Source organism: Stegostoma tigrinum, chromosome 23 (assembly GCF_030684315.1).
Source record: "Stegostoma tigrinum isolate sSteTig4 chromosome 23, sSteTig4.hap1, whole genome shotgun sequence".
In the NCBI taxonomy this organism is placed as follows: Eukaryota; Metazoa; Chordata; class Chondrichthyes; order Orectolobiformes; family Stegostomatidae; genus Stegostoma; species Stegostoma tigrinum.
Window position 1 is genome coordinate 34,824,052 of NC_081376.1, and position 18,372 is coordinate 34,842,423.

At 38.8% G+C, this 18,372-nt stretch overlaps 1 protein-coding gene across 5 annotated transcripts in view; it reads left to right on the forward strand.

Moving 5' to 3' along the window:
* rsph10b (radial spoke head 10 homolog B) overlaps positions 1-18,372 on the forward strand; it is an 84,233-nt gene that overhangs the window by 14,700 nt on the left and 51,161 nt on the right. For all 5 annotated transcript variants that reach the window (XM_048552618.2, XM_048552619.2, XM_048552622.2 and 2 more), the window contains exons 5-10: positions 325-410; positions 4,397-4,517; positions 6,417-6,593; positions 11,648-11,789; positions 12,566-12,690; positions 13,544-13,733. In XM_048552618.2, the coding sequence (XP_048408575.1) occupies positions 325-410; positions 4,397-4,517; positions 6,417-6,593; positions 11,648-11,789; positions 12,566-12,690; positions 13,544-13,733 (841 nt within the window). The remainder of the gene's footprint in view (positions 1-324; positions 411-4,396; positions 4,518-6,416; positions 6,594-11,647; positions 11,790-12,565; positions 12,691-13,543; positions 13,734-18,372) is intronic.

Consider the following 18,372-nt stretch of genomic DNA (forward strand, 5'->3'; position numbering starts at 1 on the left):
TGTACAACTCTGAACTGCCTTTCATTCAGTATTAGCCACCACTAACTTGAAATCAAACCCCACAGATGTCACGGGAAAACTTTTTATCTGAGACTGTGTACACTTCATGTGCAAATAGACAACCCAAGCATGGAAATTTGACAAAAAAAACAGCATTAAACTTATTTTGTTTTCTCAAGCTTTGAAATTAAGGCCTTCCTTAATTATGTCAGAGAACCACTTTCAGCTCGAAGCATACTTCATCACAAGAGAACAGAGAGACAAGTTTTGCTACATTTGTAATTGACATTTGTCTTTGTACATTGCTGCGATCTTGCTTTCTAGGGCACCGTATACTTCAATCAAGAAGGGAGCTCGTGGTATCAAGGTGACTGGGTAAACAATGTCAGGGAAGGCTGGGGTACAAGGCGGCAAGTATATTTTGAAGAACATTAATTTTGTATGCAGGGATTTGTCAATGTGGCTATTCATTTTATTAAAAAAAGCACATTGTATAATAATTTTAGATAGACATTGTAAGTAGCATAGCAAAGTTAGAATTTGATATTTGAATTTTTTTAATTATTGGTAATCTGAAAGAAGTGAGTGAATTAAAAAGAAAATGCCAAAACAATATAAAATCCATGCATTTTTCAAAAATACTTTCGTATGTTTTGTATAAACCTTATTACCAAGCTTGTGAGCAATATTGAGAATAATTTTCATTACAAGTACAAACAGACATGAAAGCCTTGACATATTTTAGTAGGCTGAAAATGATGAATAGTTACTATTGTTGCCAACTGGGTAGAAATGGTGAAGAGATGAGGGAAGAGTGTACCAACTCCACAGACCAGCTAGCTTTCTGTGCTGGTAGATTAGTCAAAAATGGTTACACAGAGACCTCTGATGGAAGAAGCATACTTATGATTTTGTTTTGAGTGCACTGCAGAATATGCCCTGATGTTGAGTTAAGTTTAGCAGTTGGAAACTTCCAAGTCATATTACTTGCCTGTTTGTTACATTGATGCCAAGTATGTATACTTACTGCAGAAAAAAACTTCTAACTTTGCAAGAAATTACCAAACATCAGCAGCTCAGGTAGTAGTGAACCTGACTTTCTTTTTCTCTCTCCTTTCAGTCCCTTGATTACTAACTGTAATTAGATAAGATATTTCTGAGGGATCATTTTGTGAAAATACATGGGTTGAAGTTAGAAATAAGAAAGGAATGATCACCTTGATGGGATTCTACTGTAGGCCCCCCAGTAGTGAAAGGGAAATTGAGACGTAAATTACTACTGTCATTAGTGAAAACATTTCTAAGATATCATTTAATAAAAATATGAGGATTGAAATTAGAAATAAGAAAGAGATGATCACATTGATAGGATTGTGTTATAGGCTCCCCAGAAGTCAGAAGGAAATTGAGAAGTAATACGTTGAGAGGTCTTAAATATATGTGAGAATAATAAGATTGTCATAGTAAGGGATTTTAATTTTGCAAACATTGACTGGGACTGCCATAGTGTTAAAGGTTTGAATGATGATGAATTTGTTTAATGTGTTCAAGAAATTTTTCTTTATCAATAATCAAACAATACTAGAGAAGGAGCAAACCTAGACCTCTTCTTGGGAAATAAGGCAAGTGACTGAAGTGTTAGTAGGGGAACACTTTGGCTAGAGATTATAATACTATTAGTTTTAAAGTAATTATGGAAAGGAATAAGTCTTCCATAAAAGTTAAAGTTCTTAAGTGGAGTAAGGCAAATTTTAAGGATATGAAACAAGAACTTTCTGAAGTTGATTGGAGTATACTGTTCACAGGTAGTGGGACGACTGACAAGTAGGAGGCTTTCAAAATTGTGATAACGAGAGTTCAGAGGCATTATGTTCCTGTTAGAGTGAAAGATAAGGCTGGTAAGATTAAGAAATGTTGGATCAATAAAGATTTTGAGTTTCTAGTCAAGAATAAGAAAGAATCGTAGATATAGACAACTGGAATCAATTGAATCTCTTGAAGAGTATAAAGAGTGTGGGGCTATTCATAAGAAGGAAATCAGGAAAGCAAAGAGGGAATATGAGGTAGCCTTTGCAGATAAAGGTTAAAGATAATCCAAAGAGATTCTACAAATACATTTGGAGCAAGATAGCAACTATAGAGAGAATAGGCTCAATGAGGTCATCTTTGTGTTGAACCTAAGGAGATGGAAGAAATAGTAAGTGAATATTTCACATCAGTTTTTGCTGTTGAGAAAGGAAAGGAGGCTAGAAAACTCAAGGATGTAAATAATGATGCTTTGAAAACAGTTCATATTACAGAAGAGGAAGTGCTGGAGGTCTTAGAAAACATAAAGGTCGATAAACCTCCAGGACCTGATCAAGTGTATCATAGGAAGTTAGGGAGAAAATTGCAGGGCCCCGAGCAGAAATATTTGTATCATCTATAACTACAAGTGAGGTACCAGAGAACTGGAGGGTGGCTAATGTTGTGCCATTGTTTAAGAAAGGCTGCAAGGAGAAGCCTAGAAACCATGAGTCTGACATCGGTGGTGGGTAAGTTGTTGGAGATAATTCTGAATGAAAGGGTTTATTTGCATTTGGAGAGGCAAGGATTAAGTAGGGATAGTCAGCATGATTTTGTGCAAGGAAAATCGTGTCTGTCAAACTTGAGTTTTTTTAATAAGTAACCAAAAGGATTGATGAGGGCAAAGGAGTAGACTTTGTTTACTTGGACTTTAGTAAAGCCTTTGAGAAGGTTCTGTGCAGTAGAGTAATTAGTCAAGTTAGATCACATGGGATTCAAGGTGAGCTTGCCAATTGTATACAAAATTGGCTTTACCGTAGGAGACAGAAGATGGTGGTGGAGGGTTGTTTTTTGAACTGGAAGCCTGTGACCAGCAGTGTTTCACAGTGATTAGTACTGGGTTCACTTTGGTTTGACAATTATATAAATGATTTGGATGGTAATATAGGAGGCACGATTCGTAAGTTTGAGGATAACACCAAAATTGTTGGTATAGTGGACAGTGAAGAAGATTATCTATGATTACAAAGGGATCTTGATCGATTGAGTCAATGGGATGAGGAGTGGCAGATAGACTTTAATTTGGAAAAAGGTGAGGCATTGCATTTTGATAATACAAACAAGAACAGGACACAATTAAGCATAGGACCCTGGGTAATGTTGTAGAACAGAGAGACCCAGGGGTTCGGATGCATAATGCTTTGACATTTGTGTCACAAGTAGACAAGGTGGTTAAGAAAGTATTTAGCACGCTTACCTTCATTGCTCAGATCTTTGAGTATAGGAGTTGGCATATCATGTTGGGTTTGTATGGAATGTTGATGAAGCCTGTTCTGGAGTACTGTGTGCGGTACAGATTGCCTTGTTATAGGAAGAATATTATTAACCACCTCAGAAAGGGTTCAGAAAGATTTACTAGGATGTTCCCGTCAATGGAAGCTTTAAGATATAAAAGTAGGCTGGAATGGCTGGGACTTTTTCCACTGGAGCATAAGAGGTTGAAGAGTGACTTTAGTGAGGTTTGTAAAATTATGAGGGACATAGATAAGATGAATGACCGAGGGTCTTTTCCCTCGGATGAGGGAGTTCAAAACTAGGGGACATATTTTTAAGGTGAGAGGAGAAAGATTTAAAGAGGACATGAGGGGCAATGTTTTTCCACAGGGTGGTTCATGTGTGGAATGAACTGCCAGAGAAAGTGGTGGAATGCAGGTACAATTATAATGTTTAAAAGACAATTTGAATAAGTTCATGTATAGGAAAGGTTTGAAGGAACATGGGCCAAGTGTGGGCGGATTGGACTAATTTAGTGTGGAACATGGTTGATGTAGACTGGTTGGACCAAAGGGCTTTCTTTCATGCTTTGTTTTTCTTTATGCATTCAACCAAACCAGTTGGGATCCTGTATGACTCTATGACGCCCCAACCCCTGCAAACTGGAAAGCCCAGGTTTCCTATTTTTTCTCATGCATACAGACATTAATACTTGATTCAAATACCTATTACTGATATGTGAACATGGGATAGAGGCTATTTGACTCTGGAATGTCTAGCAACTAACTCAAATGCTATCCTATTTCACATCAATATGCGCAAATTTCAACAATTCACTGAATGGGAATTATTGATTTCCACAACTCTTGCTCTCCCACCCCTCTTAGTACATGGCCAGGGAACACACTGCAAAGTTCTCATTGCAGCCTCTGTGATTCAGCAGCGACCAGGAACCAAACTAATCGGGATGCTGGATAGCTTTCGACCTCTTTATTCAGATGACATGGGGAAGAAAACTGATTCCCTGTATGTCGGGGATGTAACTTAATTTCATTAAGGGCAACATCTAAATATTCTGTATTGCAATGTGCTATGAAATATGAAAATCTCTGTGTAGGTATAAGAGTGGGAATGTTTATGAAGGGGAATGGAAAGGCTTTCAACGCCATGGAGAAGGCACCATGAGTTGGATTTCTACCAATGAAGAATACACAGGGCAGTGGCAAAATGGTTTACAGGTAGGATTTCAAACCCATTAAACTTTCTTTTAGTTGAAGGTGTATGATGTTGTCAACAAAACAAATTATTCTACAGTTTCCATTAAAATGGCCAAGATTTTAATTCCCTCAAAATTCATTTGCACAAAGCAAAACTTGGGCTAGTGGTTTCTCAAATTCCAAATTCTATCCAAAAATAGAATGAACTTCTGGAATTGCAGTATATTCAGGAAGGCCTGAGCAATTAGCTTCACTGCATATTGTAACCCAGCAGGATTGGGTGTGTGTGGTTTGAAGTTGGGAATGGTGAAGGTCATCTGTGTGACTTTGGTCCATAATTTATATCTGAGGCCTTAATTTAGATTTGTTCTTCCCATTTTCTTTCAATCATTAAAGGGATTTAGAACTGTTGATTTCCCCAAACCTTGCTTTCTCACTCCTCTTAGTACCTGGCTAGGGAACACACTGTAGAGGTCTCATTGCAGCCCTATCTGATTCAGCAGTGACCAAGAACCAAACCAGCTGACATGGTGGCATCACTAGCTGGTCCATCCCTAATTGCGCAGAGGGCAGTTAAGAGTCAACCACATTATTGTGGGTCTGGAGTCACATATGGGCTAGACCAGGCAATGATGGCAGCTTTCCTTCCCTAAAGGGCATTAATGAATCTAAAAGACCTTTCTTGACAATCAGCAATAGTTTTATGATTAATACATAAAACTCTTATTTTCAGATTATTGTTGAATTCAAATTCCACCATCTACCATGACAGTATTTGAACCCAGGTCTCTAGAATATTATCTAGATTTATAGTTTAGCAATAACACCACTAGGCCATTGCCTGTTCCACAAGGGGATCAGTAATTGTACCAGGAATTGGATGCCATTAGGGTCTAAGGGAGCAAACCTTGATGGATCCTTTGTGATTCTTGAGTAATAGGGGAAAGCAAGTAACAATTTGGGGCTGCAATCGATCTAATGGCTGATTAAGACTCACTTTGTATCTAATTAAGAAATACTATATCTGCAGTGTTATTGCAGTTATATTATTGAAGAACACTGGAGAAAACCACAATATATAAGTTTACTTCCAAGCCAGATCCTGCACCGGCCGGTATAGAGTAAAATTCCATGTACAAGAGTTCCACGCAGTTAGTGCAGTTACAGTTAAGATATAGAATAAAGCTCCCTCAATACTATCCTATCAAATATCCAGAGTTTAATTGTAGCACATATTAGTTAAAGATTAAAGCTCCTTCTATATTGTCCCATTCAATGCTTCCAAGTACAGCAAAAGTCAAATAGAAATTATGCAGTTATATTCAAAGGTGCAAACTTGCAGCACTATGTTAAGTAACTGTTTAGGTACATTGTATGTACAGTAAGACATATAATAGAGAAGTGATATCATTATTTATAAATTGAATACTAAGTTTATAGTACAGTAATATAGCACAAAAGAGGCATGGGTTTTTACATATATGTTGATTCTCAGATTATTCTATTACATGATATATAGAGACATTGCTGTTCATTAATTTATATTTGTGAAAGCAAAATTGCAGAGACAGATAGAGGATCCATATAGTATATATTATTCAAGAGAAACCAAATTCTGTCCAACCACCTTGAAGCAAAGTAAATTATAGGGTCAGAATGAGAAATAGTTGGACATGTCTCTTTTTTGTACAAGTGTCTATATATACGTTTTTATCAGTATGATAATGTGCACACTATTATTGGCCGTGCATGTTGGAACAGGAAAACATTAATAGCAGTAATAAAGAGCCAATAACTAAAATTTATGTTGCTGTCGATAATTATCAGGTATGCATTGTCAATAACTAACCATAATACATTTTACATTCTCTTAAATGTGTTAATTTGGAGCTTTTACAGTTGACTCCTTTTTTGTTTCAGCATGGATTTGGTACTCACACTTGGTTTCTGAAGCGGGTGCAGGGTAGTCAGTATCCCCAGAGGAACCAATATGTTGGGGAGTTTGTAATGGGAGCCCGGCAAGGGCAAGGCAAATTCTACTATGCTAATGGAGCAGTATACTCTGGAGAATGGGTAGCAAACAGGAAGCATGGTTTGGTAAGATGATTCCAATAACTCCTGGCTCCTTTGTTTTTAATTTGCCCTCTCCTTTGCAGCACAATCATTAGTCTTGGGAAAGCAGCAGCAAAATTTTCTGATAAAAGATCGTGAAACATTAATTTTGTTTTTCTCTTCACAGGTGCTGCCTGCCCTGCTGAGTATGTCTGGCATTTTCTAGTTTTATTTCAGATTTTGTAGCAAACGTCATATATCATCTTGAAAATTATATAGCTTTTTAAAAATTATTTTCTTAAATTAGTAACTAAACAATCTGTGTCCATTTTGTTAGAGAAATTTGCTTCTTAAAGGAAACACTTTGGCCCTTGTAAGATGATAAGACTGAAATACGTCTTTTACTGAAAGATGGCATATTGTCTACTGGTATGGCCCAGACCAGATGCCACCCCAACCTCCTGAACTGTAAGGAGATAGCCTAGACCCTAACATTTACATTTACTTAAAGACAAGTGTAAGGTGCTGTGTTCCTGATGTGATTCAATTAGTTCATAACTAGGCTTTAATCAAAACACACCATATTCTTATAGCATGGTTATGACACACAAGAAAAGAAGAATTGGCGTAACTTTAACTGGTGAGCCCTGACACCACCCACTCGATTTTTTTTTGTCTCCTTTAAAAAAAATCACCTAGGGAGAACTGAAAAACTCTTAACCGATTGCCCGTCTGATGGAAACTTTTTGGTACTACTGTGACAACACCCCTCTGCAAGAGAAACAGCACTGAACACATCTCTATTAAAGGCACAGTGCAGTCACACTGTTTTGTTCAGAAGTTAGAGACCTGGGATCAAAATTGAGAGAATGTGTGAAACATTTGGTTGCTTAAAATAGAATTTCATTATCAGTTTGATAATTACAGGCAAAAGCAAGCTTTCTCAGTTTCTCATTCAGGGAGAAATTTCACCCTGAATTCCTTGAAATAGCAGCAATTTTACAGTTCTCAAATCCCTGAGGGTAGGACATAAATCCAGATTTTCTGCCATGTAGGCAAGTGTAGTACCTCTGAATTAAGGCAGCACGTCATTAATTTAGCCCTGTTTGAGAGAAGAATGCAGGACAGCATGCCCAGAATAGCACCAAGCATACCTAAAAATGTGACGTCAATTTGACGTAATGACATGATAGAATCACTTATATGCCAAACAACAGACACGGCATGTGACAAAGCAATCCCAGAACCAACAGATCAAAGTTGTGTAGTCCTACCCAATCTAGTCATGAGTAATTAAACATTAATGGTGGGGGGAAGGGCTCCCTGAATATGGCCATCTCAATTGTTGGGAAGTCCAAATCATTGTTGGTAGCGGACGGAAAATATTCAACATGGTGCTCAGTTACAAGTGGTGTACCACAAGGATCTGTTCTGGGTCTTCTTCTATTTGTGATTTTTGTAAATGATTTGGACGTAAGAGTAGAAGGGTGGAAGGGTACATTCGCGGATGATACGAAGGTGGGTCGAGTTGGTGGATAGTGTGGAGGGTTGTTCTAGGTTACAAAGGGACATTGATAGGATGCAAAGCTGGGCTGAGAAGTGCCAGGTGGAATTTAACTCTCAAAAATGTGTAAGGTGATACATTTTGGAAGGACAAACTTGAAAGCAGAATACAGGGTTAACGGAAAGATTCTTGACAGTATGGAGGAACAGAGGGACCTTGGGGTTCATGTCCACAGTTCCCTGAAAGCTGCCACCCAGGTGGATAGAGTTGTTAAGAAGGCATATGGTGCGTTAGCTTTCATTAATAGAGGGATTGAGTTCAAGAGCCATGAAGTTATGCTCCAGCAATACAAAAGCCTGGATAGGCCACATCCAGAGTATTGTGTCCGCTTCTGGTCGCCTCATTACTGGAAAGATATGGAAGTGTTGGAAAAGGTACAGAGGAGGTTGCCTGGAATGGAGGGAAGGTCTTATGAGGAAAGGTTGAGAGAGCTAGGGGTTTTCTCTTTAGAATGATGAAGGCTGAGAGGTAATTTGATAGAGGTGTACAAAATGATCAGAGGTATAGATAGAGTGGATAGCCAGAGACTTTTTCCTAGGGTGGTGGTAGCTCTTACGAGGGGGCATAGTTTTAAAGTGAGTGGAGGTAGTTATAGGAAAGACGTCAGAGGTAGGTTCTTTACTCAGAGAGTGGTAGGAGCATGGAATGCATTGCCAGAGAGGGTAGTGGACGTGGCCTCATTAGGGACATTTAAGTGGCAATTAAATAGACATATGGATGATAGTATAAGATAGGGGTGGAGGTTAGATGGACCTTAGGTTTAGGGTAAAAGTTCGGCATAACATCCTGGGCCAAAGGCCTGTACTGTGCTGTACTGTTTTATGCTCTATGTTCAATGTTCTCTTCATATCTAAAACGTTGCATCCGAAGGCAACATCCAGAAGTAAGCTATGTGCGCCATGTAGTCTGCTCTGTCACTCCTGGTTGGTCAGATATTCTTCAACTCCACTTTTTTACATTGTACCCATAACCCTTGAATCCCTTACTGATTAAATAACTGTCCATCTAGGGCTTTAATATACTTAACAACCCAGTCTTGATTGTCCTGCGCAGAAAAGAATTCCACAGATTCACTCAAGGGCTAAATGAATGAAGTGCTTTATTGACTCACAAAAAAATTATTCCTTATCTCTTAATTTAAAGGGCAACCCCTTATTCTGAGATTATGTCCTCCAGTCGTAGACTCCAGCAAAGGTAAACAACTCCTCTGCCTCTATCCTTTCAGTCTGCCTAAGAATCTTACATATTTCGATAATGTCACTTCCCATTCTTATAAACTCCAATAAGTGTAACCAGTGTACTCAATCTCTTCTCATAAGAAAATCCCTCCATACACAGAAACAACCTAATGAGTCCTCTCTGGACTACTTCTAATACCAGTATATATTTCTTTAGATAAGGAGATCACAGCTGTTCAGAGTATTCTAGATATGTTCTGATTTGTGTCTTGTATAGCTGTAGCACGGCTATTTTTATATTACATTCTCTTTTAAATAAAGGTCTTCTGTCTACTTGCGTTCCCGATTACCTGCTAACCTTGTATGCTAAGTTTTGCAGCTCATGCATGAGGACCTCCAAATGCCCTCTTTATTGCAACTCTCTGCCTATCAGTTAGCCAATTCACTATTCATGCTAATATACAACCCCCAGTGGGTTCTCTTTAAGAAGCCTCATCTGTTGTACCTTACCAAACACCTTTGGAAATCCAAATATATTACATCTACTGGTTCCCTTTATCTATCCTGTTTATTAACTCTTCAAAAAGTTATGCTAAATTTGTCAGGCATCTTCTTCTTAACTGAGATACATCTTTGCTAAGAATCGTAATCTTTGTTCCTCAACTATCTTTGCTGCTAAACTCCTTTTCCAGTACTTTCCAGCTACGTTTGCCCTCATCCCAATGTAATTACCTTTATTTAAGCTGTGCAAAGTGGCTCATAAACTGAGTTTCTCATTTTCAAACTGAATCCTAAATTCTACCATGTTGTGGTCGCAATTGCCTTGGGATCTCTTATTCTCAGGTAATTTGTAAAAACCCATCTTATTATACACATTACCAGATTCAAAATAGCCTGATTCCTGATAGAATCAACAACATATTATTCTAGGAAACTGTTCTAAGTTGTAAATGTATTGTATTTTTTTTCTCTTAGTTGCATTTGCTGATTTGATTTTCCTAATCTACATGATTAATAAAGTTACCCACGATTAATAAACTGCCTTGTTTATATGAGATAACAAGGTGTGGAGCTGGATGAACACAGCAGGCCGAGCAACATTAGAGGAGCAGGAAAGCTGACTTTTCAGTCCTCCCTTCTTCGTCCTTTTTTTTTCTGAAGAAGGGTCTAGGCCCGAAATGTCAGCCTTCCTGCTCTTCTGATGCTGCTTGGCCTGCTGTGTTCATCCAGCTCCACACCTTGTTATCTCAGATTCTCCAGCATCTGCAGTTCCTACTATCTCTGCCTTGTTTATATGTTCTAATTATTTCCTGATTCTCACAGAACAACTACTGTTAGGAGCTCTATAGACTATTCCTACCAACATCTTCTTCCCTTGTTGTAACCTAGATGTGGAGGTGCCAGTGTTGGACTGGGTTGGACAAAGTCAGAAGTCACACAACACCATGTAATAGTGAAGTGGACTTCACCTGAGGAAGGAAAAGCACTTAAGCTTATGATTTCAAATAAACCTGGTGTTCTGTGACTAATGACTTTGTTTTATCTTGCTTTGCCCATTGAAATTCCACATCATCCAACCCTGATCATTTTTTTGGTATCATACTTAATCCTTTCAGACTAACAAATCTACCCCACCACTCTTCCCTTCCTCCTGGTCTTTTTGAAATGTCACAGAACCCTGAATATTTAGTTCTTAGCTTTGATCTCCTTGCAACTGTGTCTCTGTAATAACTAAAGTTCTTCTCATTAACTATTATTTGTGACATTAATTCATTTATTTTGCTCTGAACTACATGTTGAATTAAAGAACCACAAATTTTGCCCTTTTACCATTCCCTCCTAAGACTTCTGCTATTGCTGTTTGTAATATATTCTGTATCTAGATAACAGTTCTGCTCTCTTGAAAATTATACTGATCATCTTATGTAAATTTAAACATAAATTGCTGTCTTTCTTGCATTTGCTGTAAGTTTGAAATATGGCTGTAGTTCTGGAAAAATGCATCTTTCTTTTCTCCAGACTGTTGTGGTCTGCTAGATAACAAAGTGTGGAGCTGGATGAACACAGCAGGCCAAGCAGCATCTCAGGAGCACAAAAGCTGACGTTTCGGGCTTTGACCCTTCATCAGACCCTCTGATGAAGGGTCTAGGCCTGAAACGTCAGCTTTTGTGCTCCCAAGATGCTACTTGGCCTGCTGTGTTCATCCAGCTCCACACTTTGTTATCTTGGATTCTCCAGCATCTGCAGTTCCCATTATCTCTGGTCTGCTAGGTAATTGGTATTCAGTTTCGCAAAATGTATTTTCAAGCTAATTACATCCACATTTTAAATCAGGTTTTCTCCTTTTATACCATCAGGGGACATTCACATTGAAGAATGGTCGTACTTTTGAAGGAAAGTTTATTGAAGATCGTATGGTAGAGTTTCCTGAACTTTCAATCACTGGAATGAAGATACCAGACCTTGGTACTATGCAAATCCAATTGCCACTTGACACTGGTAAGAAGCTTTGCAGAGATATCAATCTGCATCATGTGGAAGTGCTCAGTTTTCAAAGCATAATGTAAGCACCACCTGTACCTTCTTCTCCCCCAACATACTGTTGGTGAGTATTTTGAAAAGAAATTACATTTTGTTATAAACTTGCACCATAATAATGATGGTACAATGACTGTGGTAGCTAATTAACTCAAGTGATGTTGAGAAACCAGTGAAGGATGTTGCAATCTTTAGGAATGCAAGTTCTGGAGGGTGGGGTGGGTTTACAGTGCAGAATTGTTGTATTCTATACAGCTGGGAGGCTGCAGATTGATGAGGGTGGGAAGGGGTATATCAAGAAGCAAAGTGGCTTGGGGAAGTAATAGCAGGAAAATAGTCACACTTGATGGAGAAAATACCAAAACAAACCTAAACCAGATAAAATTCAGTTGCAGGTTGAAAAATGTTTGTGGGTCTGTCATTAAGGAAAAGTCTTCTAATGATGGCTAAGTATAATGGGCCTAATTTTAATCTATTCAATGCCTCTCTACTCACACAGAAATTGGACCCAATATGTTTCAAAAGAGCTAAAACATAAGTGGAACTACGGAGGTACCTGTATCATCAGGTTTAGCCCCTGGAATGAATGGAAATAGTGCAATATGACTATGCTGTAAACATTGGAAGCTGCCACATTATATAAAAGTTTCTAACATTTGCGCACAGATAAATAGAGTTAATAAATTATTTCAAAATCAGTGAAAAGGAATAAAAGTTCAATATTATTTCTGTGATAGATAATATCAAAACAGGTGGTTCAAAGGGTAACATTAAATCAGTTCTGGAACACAACGTGGAACTTGATATTGCTTCACTTTTGGAGGTGATACCAAAGGAAGACATACAAAATGAGCTAATGCAGGTAAAAATAGATTAAAGCAGATTTTGAAAAGCAGTACCATTGTTTCAGCACCATTACGGTCTCTAGTAGCCCTTAAACCAGTGATTTGTAGCATTACCATCTCCTAGGCCTTAGATCACCAGTTTCCTACTATGTAGTCTTTAGACACTGGTTGCAATACCATTTTCTTGTTCTATGCCAAATCCCAAATGCCTGCAAGCCTGTCTGCCCTGTTTTGTTCTTGTTTTATAGCCTCAACAACCCTTTCTGCTCTTTTAGATTCAAAACTTCTCATTTTTTTTTCCTGACTACCTCTTCTATTCAGGTACTGCACATTGTTTCTCGCTCCAGCCTTAGGATAATTCTGCTTTGTTATCTCCACATTCTCTCCTGTCATTTTGCATTTACAGTATTTGATCTTTATTTACCACTGGGTAATGATATAACTGTGCATCATATTGGGATCATAGCAACCACTTTTTAAATTCAGAATAATCAATACATATGAGTGTTTATTCACATACTGTAGATAGCTTTATAAATTATTAATTTGGATGCTTCATAATCAGCCACAGTATTTGAATTATTTGTCTGTTTGATATTTATGTAAGATGGCAGGTATTTTTCCCCTTCCCCCTACATACTTGATCGATCCTAATCTTGTGACAATCACAATCAATCACTTTCTAGCCCAGTTCCCACTACGCAGCCATGTATTCCTCTGGCCTTCTCATTCCATGCATTAGCCCTGCACCCATTCGTAGCCCAATTCTATCCCACCATCTTTCAAGGATCTCTAATCAAACACATTCAATAAAGTTACTTTATTTGAATAACATAATATGTGACTTTCAATTTTGATTTTTTTTTGCAGTTAGAGTATGCTACTCTTCGATATTTGTCAGAACTGAGGAAAATATACAGTTTCTACAGTAGCCTTGGACATCAGCAAACACTGGATAACACCTTCTTAATGAGCAAACTGCAGTTTTGGCGCTTTCTGAAAGATTGCAAACTTCACCATTATGCCTTGAGTCTGGCTGACATGGATAGGATCCTTAATGGTAATCAAAAGTCCTTTGGAACACATATCCATACCCTTTTACTTAGTCGTTCCGCGTGATATTACTACTGTGATGTAGCAAGAAAATTGCATCTTCAGCTCGTTAATTACTCTTTAAGAAAGATGGCATTGATTGTTGGACTTGCATGAAAATGTTCACTCACGCTCAAAATTTTTGAGGGAGTGTTGATAGAGTAAACTAGGAGAAAATGTTTCCGTTGATAGGAAGGTCGATAACCAAAGGACACAAATTTAAATTAATTGCCAAAAGAGGCAAGGGAGGATGAATGGAATCATGTTTATATGGAAAGTTTATATGATTTAAAACACACCTGCCTCGAAAGATGATGGGACCAGATTAGTAATTTTCAGAAGGAAATTGAATATTTCCCAGTAAAGGCTTTGTATAAGGCTTGAGTTAAGAGTGTAGGGAAAGGCACTAATTGGATAGCTCTTTGAAAATGCTGAATGGCTTCCTATTATGTTGTTTGAATCAATGTCTGTTTCCTAAATTTAGAGTAGTGGACAGTCGAGGTAACCAGATAGAAATAATCATTTAGAAATACAGAATCTGAGTATTGTTGAAAAACGACACATTGTTGAAGAATTCCATCTGACACTCATCAGGAAATTTCACAAGAACACAAATTCAAGGCGAAAACCAACATTTGTGCTGCATGAAAAGAGTGTGCTGATTTGGTTGGCAAATGGACTCTGATTGGCAGAGGTATTGCCATGGAAAATACACCCATGGGCTCTCTCTCGCAGATTATTATAGAAGTGAAGTTCTGACCTGTAGGTACCTAATATTTAACATATTTAAAGGAAAGATAACATTTGGTATCGTACCACATAGCACAAAGCCTGGTAAGGAGCAAGTCAGTATTCTTTCATAGGCGATGGAAGTTTCTTCAGATGATTTCCTCATTGGGCAAGGGATTGATGATAAAGCAGTTACATCTGGTGTTGTAATTAAAGCGTTTGATTTCTGTTTCAGTTTTAGAAAATCACCGTTGTTATAGAGTCATACAGACATACACCACAGAAACAGACCCTTTGGTCCAATCAGTCCATGCTGACCATAATCTCAAATTAAACTAGCTCCACCTGCCTGTGCTTGGCCCATATCCCTCTAAAGATGTCTTATTCATGTACATGTCCAAATGTCTTTTAAATGTTGTAACTGTGCCCGCATCCACCAATTCCTCTGAAAATTCATTCGACACACAAACCACTCTCTGTGTAAGATAGTAGTGTTTTCGAGAGCCAAGAGAACACAGTCTCTGGTTATCAGAATGTACAGAAGGGAGAAGAGTCAATTCTCATGACCTCACAAATTACTTTATTAATGTATTAAACAAGACACGTGTTACTTAAACATTTTTATCACAAAACTAGACCTTATATACTTTTCCACAAACTGAACTAGGACCTACTTATACACCCACTAGAGTCCTCTAACACTCCCCAAATAGATCCAGAATATAAAGCTAATACCTAATCAGGATAGCTGCTGCTGATGACGTGGGCACTGCACTCGATGTCGTCACCACGTCCTTGACGAAGGGCCTGCTTCTGCGATGGTTGGTCTCCAGAGATGTTGCTAGCTGCATGCCCTGAGGGTCGTCTTCATATTTTTTCTCTTATCTCTTCAAGTCATGTTGTCTTCCTGTTTGCTTGGGCTAATTCACTTATTGCATGCCTTTACCTTATTGGCGCTGACATAGACACTCAGGTAGCAATATCTCATTATTTCTTGTCCAAATAAGGCTTTTGCATTACCTCATCTTTCTTACTTTTTGCAGAACTTAGTTCATTCAAGCTGCTTTAAATTGGCTCAAACTAGCACCTGGATACAGGTCATTTTTAGTTTACAAGCTACTTCTTTCTTTGTGTCAGCATCTTTGCATTCAGTACCTCTTGATAGCGATGTTGGTGTCTTCTACCTCTCTCTCTTTCTCTCTCTCTCTCTCTTTATCTTTCTGCAGCCTCTGACTAATGACTCCCCAGGCAGCGATGTCAGCAGCTCTCTCTCTCTCTCTCTCTCTCTCACTGTCTTTCTGTCTCTCTATCTGTCTGTCTCTCTATCTCTCTACAGTCTCTTGACCCACAGATAATTATCTTAGGATCATTCTCTGTCCCTTTTCTGTGGACCACTCCTAGGATGGTCAGTGTTCTCGAATGAATGTATCACATCTAAACCGTTATATTGTTAGAATATATATAAAAACATACATATAAAAAAGTGTGTATATGTATATATATAAAAATGTGTACTTGGGAGGATAAAAGTGTATTTGAAAAACGTGAACATAACTTAATTCACACAGTGTTTCCATAACATAGTAGTAACATTGTGTATTTCCAGAGGACATTTTCTCCATCCCTTGGTATAGTTTGTGGCTGCTGTGGCTATGTAATACATTTCCCCTACAAGGGCATATTGTAGAAAAGACTGGTTATTGACAGGCAGAATGGATAATGAACAGTTTTCATAGGCACTGAAACCACAATCTGTAAGTCTCTGTCTTCTTATCTCATCAGGACAGGCCCAGTAATCCCCTCCTTGGTGACATTTCGACAAAGCTATCCCATTCTGAGCACATCTAACACATTGGCATGAGATGGTGGGTTACTTAAAGATATAAAAGTACTTTCCCACATTATGAACTCTTTCTTTAAAGGGTACGTCACATTATTTTCTTCTCAGGGAATATGAAACACTACCCAACATAATGTTTCCCTTTATCATTGTCACAAGTACCCAACGCCCTGTGAGTTAAGGTCAAACTTCTGAGGTGACATTGGGGTTCCTTTCTCCAACCCACTTTATTAATTGTTCATCTGACACCCAGACTGGGACTTGATGAGCATACAGCTGTAACAAGTTAGTCTTGATCATCGTCAACACTCAGCTACGGTACATGGCACATACCTCAGCCTTTTGGGTCTCTTCAGAAGTATTGGCCATAAGATCAATGATTAATTTCATTGTATCCTGTAAAGGGTTTAGAAATATAACTGTGTCCAGGGTTACTTGTGACATGACCCAGCCCATCTGGTTGGTCCATATCCGATCCAAGTAACTTTCTCTAGTAATGACTTTTCTGCTGGAGGGATCGTATCTGACATTCCAATTCTGCAATGTCCAAGGTGTTGATGGTTGCCACTCTTTATGTGTCTCCTGCCCTGCCAACTCCAATAGTTCTTTTTTTAAATTCTTCTTAGGTGTAAGCTGTCTCCTGCTCAATTGTTTGTCAAGGTGGTGGACAAATAATTGTTTTGTGGTGGATGGGCACCATTCTGAAGAAATCATTTTGATTAGATTAAAGACTACCTGGATATGCTGATGTCCTGGTACCAAAGTGACGGATTCTCCTGTCTCTTCTAGCACCAGACCCACAACCTCGGTCCTGTACTCACTACACCTAGGTTCTGGTGTGGTTTTAATCACTGAGGGATGTGGGGTAATAAGCTTGTCACAGGTCATGAAAAATGTGAAGGGCCGCAGCCCTCGACATGTGTGCATCTCTCAACGCCCCTTTTTCCCTCCTCCTGTATCATGTCATCCATTGTACAATTAACGATGATCCAACCAATTTTCTTGAATTGCCTTGAGTAGCCGCCCCAGACGATATACCTTTTATACCTCCAGAACTCTTGCATGAGAATATACACAAAATCTTCCCTGCGCATGCCAACCCATCCACTCCCATATAATACAGATTTAAGTCCCCTCTGCTTCCTTTATTAGTTCGCATTATCTTCCGCTGCGGAGCAGAGTCGTTTCTGATCACAGGATAATCTTCCAGCATTGCTACAGCTTGAGGCACATTTACTCATCGTGATGACTCTGATGCCGGCTGTTCCATAGTTTCACGCATGATCAGCCCAATAACGACAAAATGTATTATTCCACAACCTAGGTTATTCTGCTCTTATTTACAGTTTCTTTCTTATCACTACTATATGCCCAGTTTCGCCATTCCCTGAGCCAGACCGTGTCCCCTGTACCCAATCTGTTTCAGATTCTAACCGTCCATTTCGCCTGACCCAATTACTTGCTTCACCCTTTCTCTTTTCCATTTGTCATTTTCCTTGGCTATCTTTTATACGTGAACGGCCAATATCGGCTCGCGTTCTTGTTATCTCTTCGCATATCTGTAACCGGTCCTCTCCTTCATCTCTGTGACCTTGGGAAGTTGGAACATCGTTAGCATTGAGCATCACATGCCGATTGTGGCTATCTTGTTTCTCCTGTGCTAAATCCATTACCTCGACTTGTTTCTTCTTCTGCTCCCTGATTTCTCCAATTGGTGGCTGCCATTCCTGCCCTTTTATAGCACCTTGTTTGGCTAACTCATCAACTTTCCCATTCCCCCGGGACATAATTTTGAGTGAATTTTTATCTTTGTGACCCCATAATCCTTTCCCTTATGCTCCTTCAAAGATGTATCGTAACAGTGGAGCCGATGTAAGGGGCTTTCCATCCGCTGAGACAAATCCTCTCACCTTCCATCGGGGCAAATATTCCGTGAGGCTATTACAGACATACATGCAGCCAGAGTATATAACTGATCCGGTCGGAAAGAGTTCCGGTTGGTCAACCACAAATGCAACGGCTGCTAACTCTGCTGCCT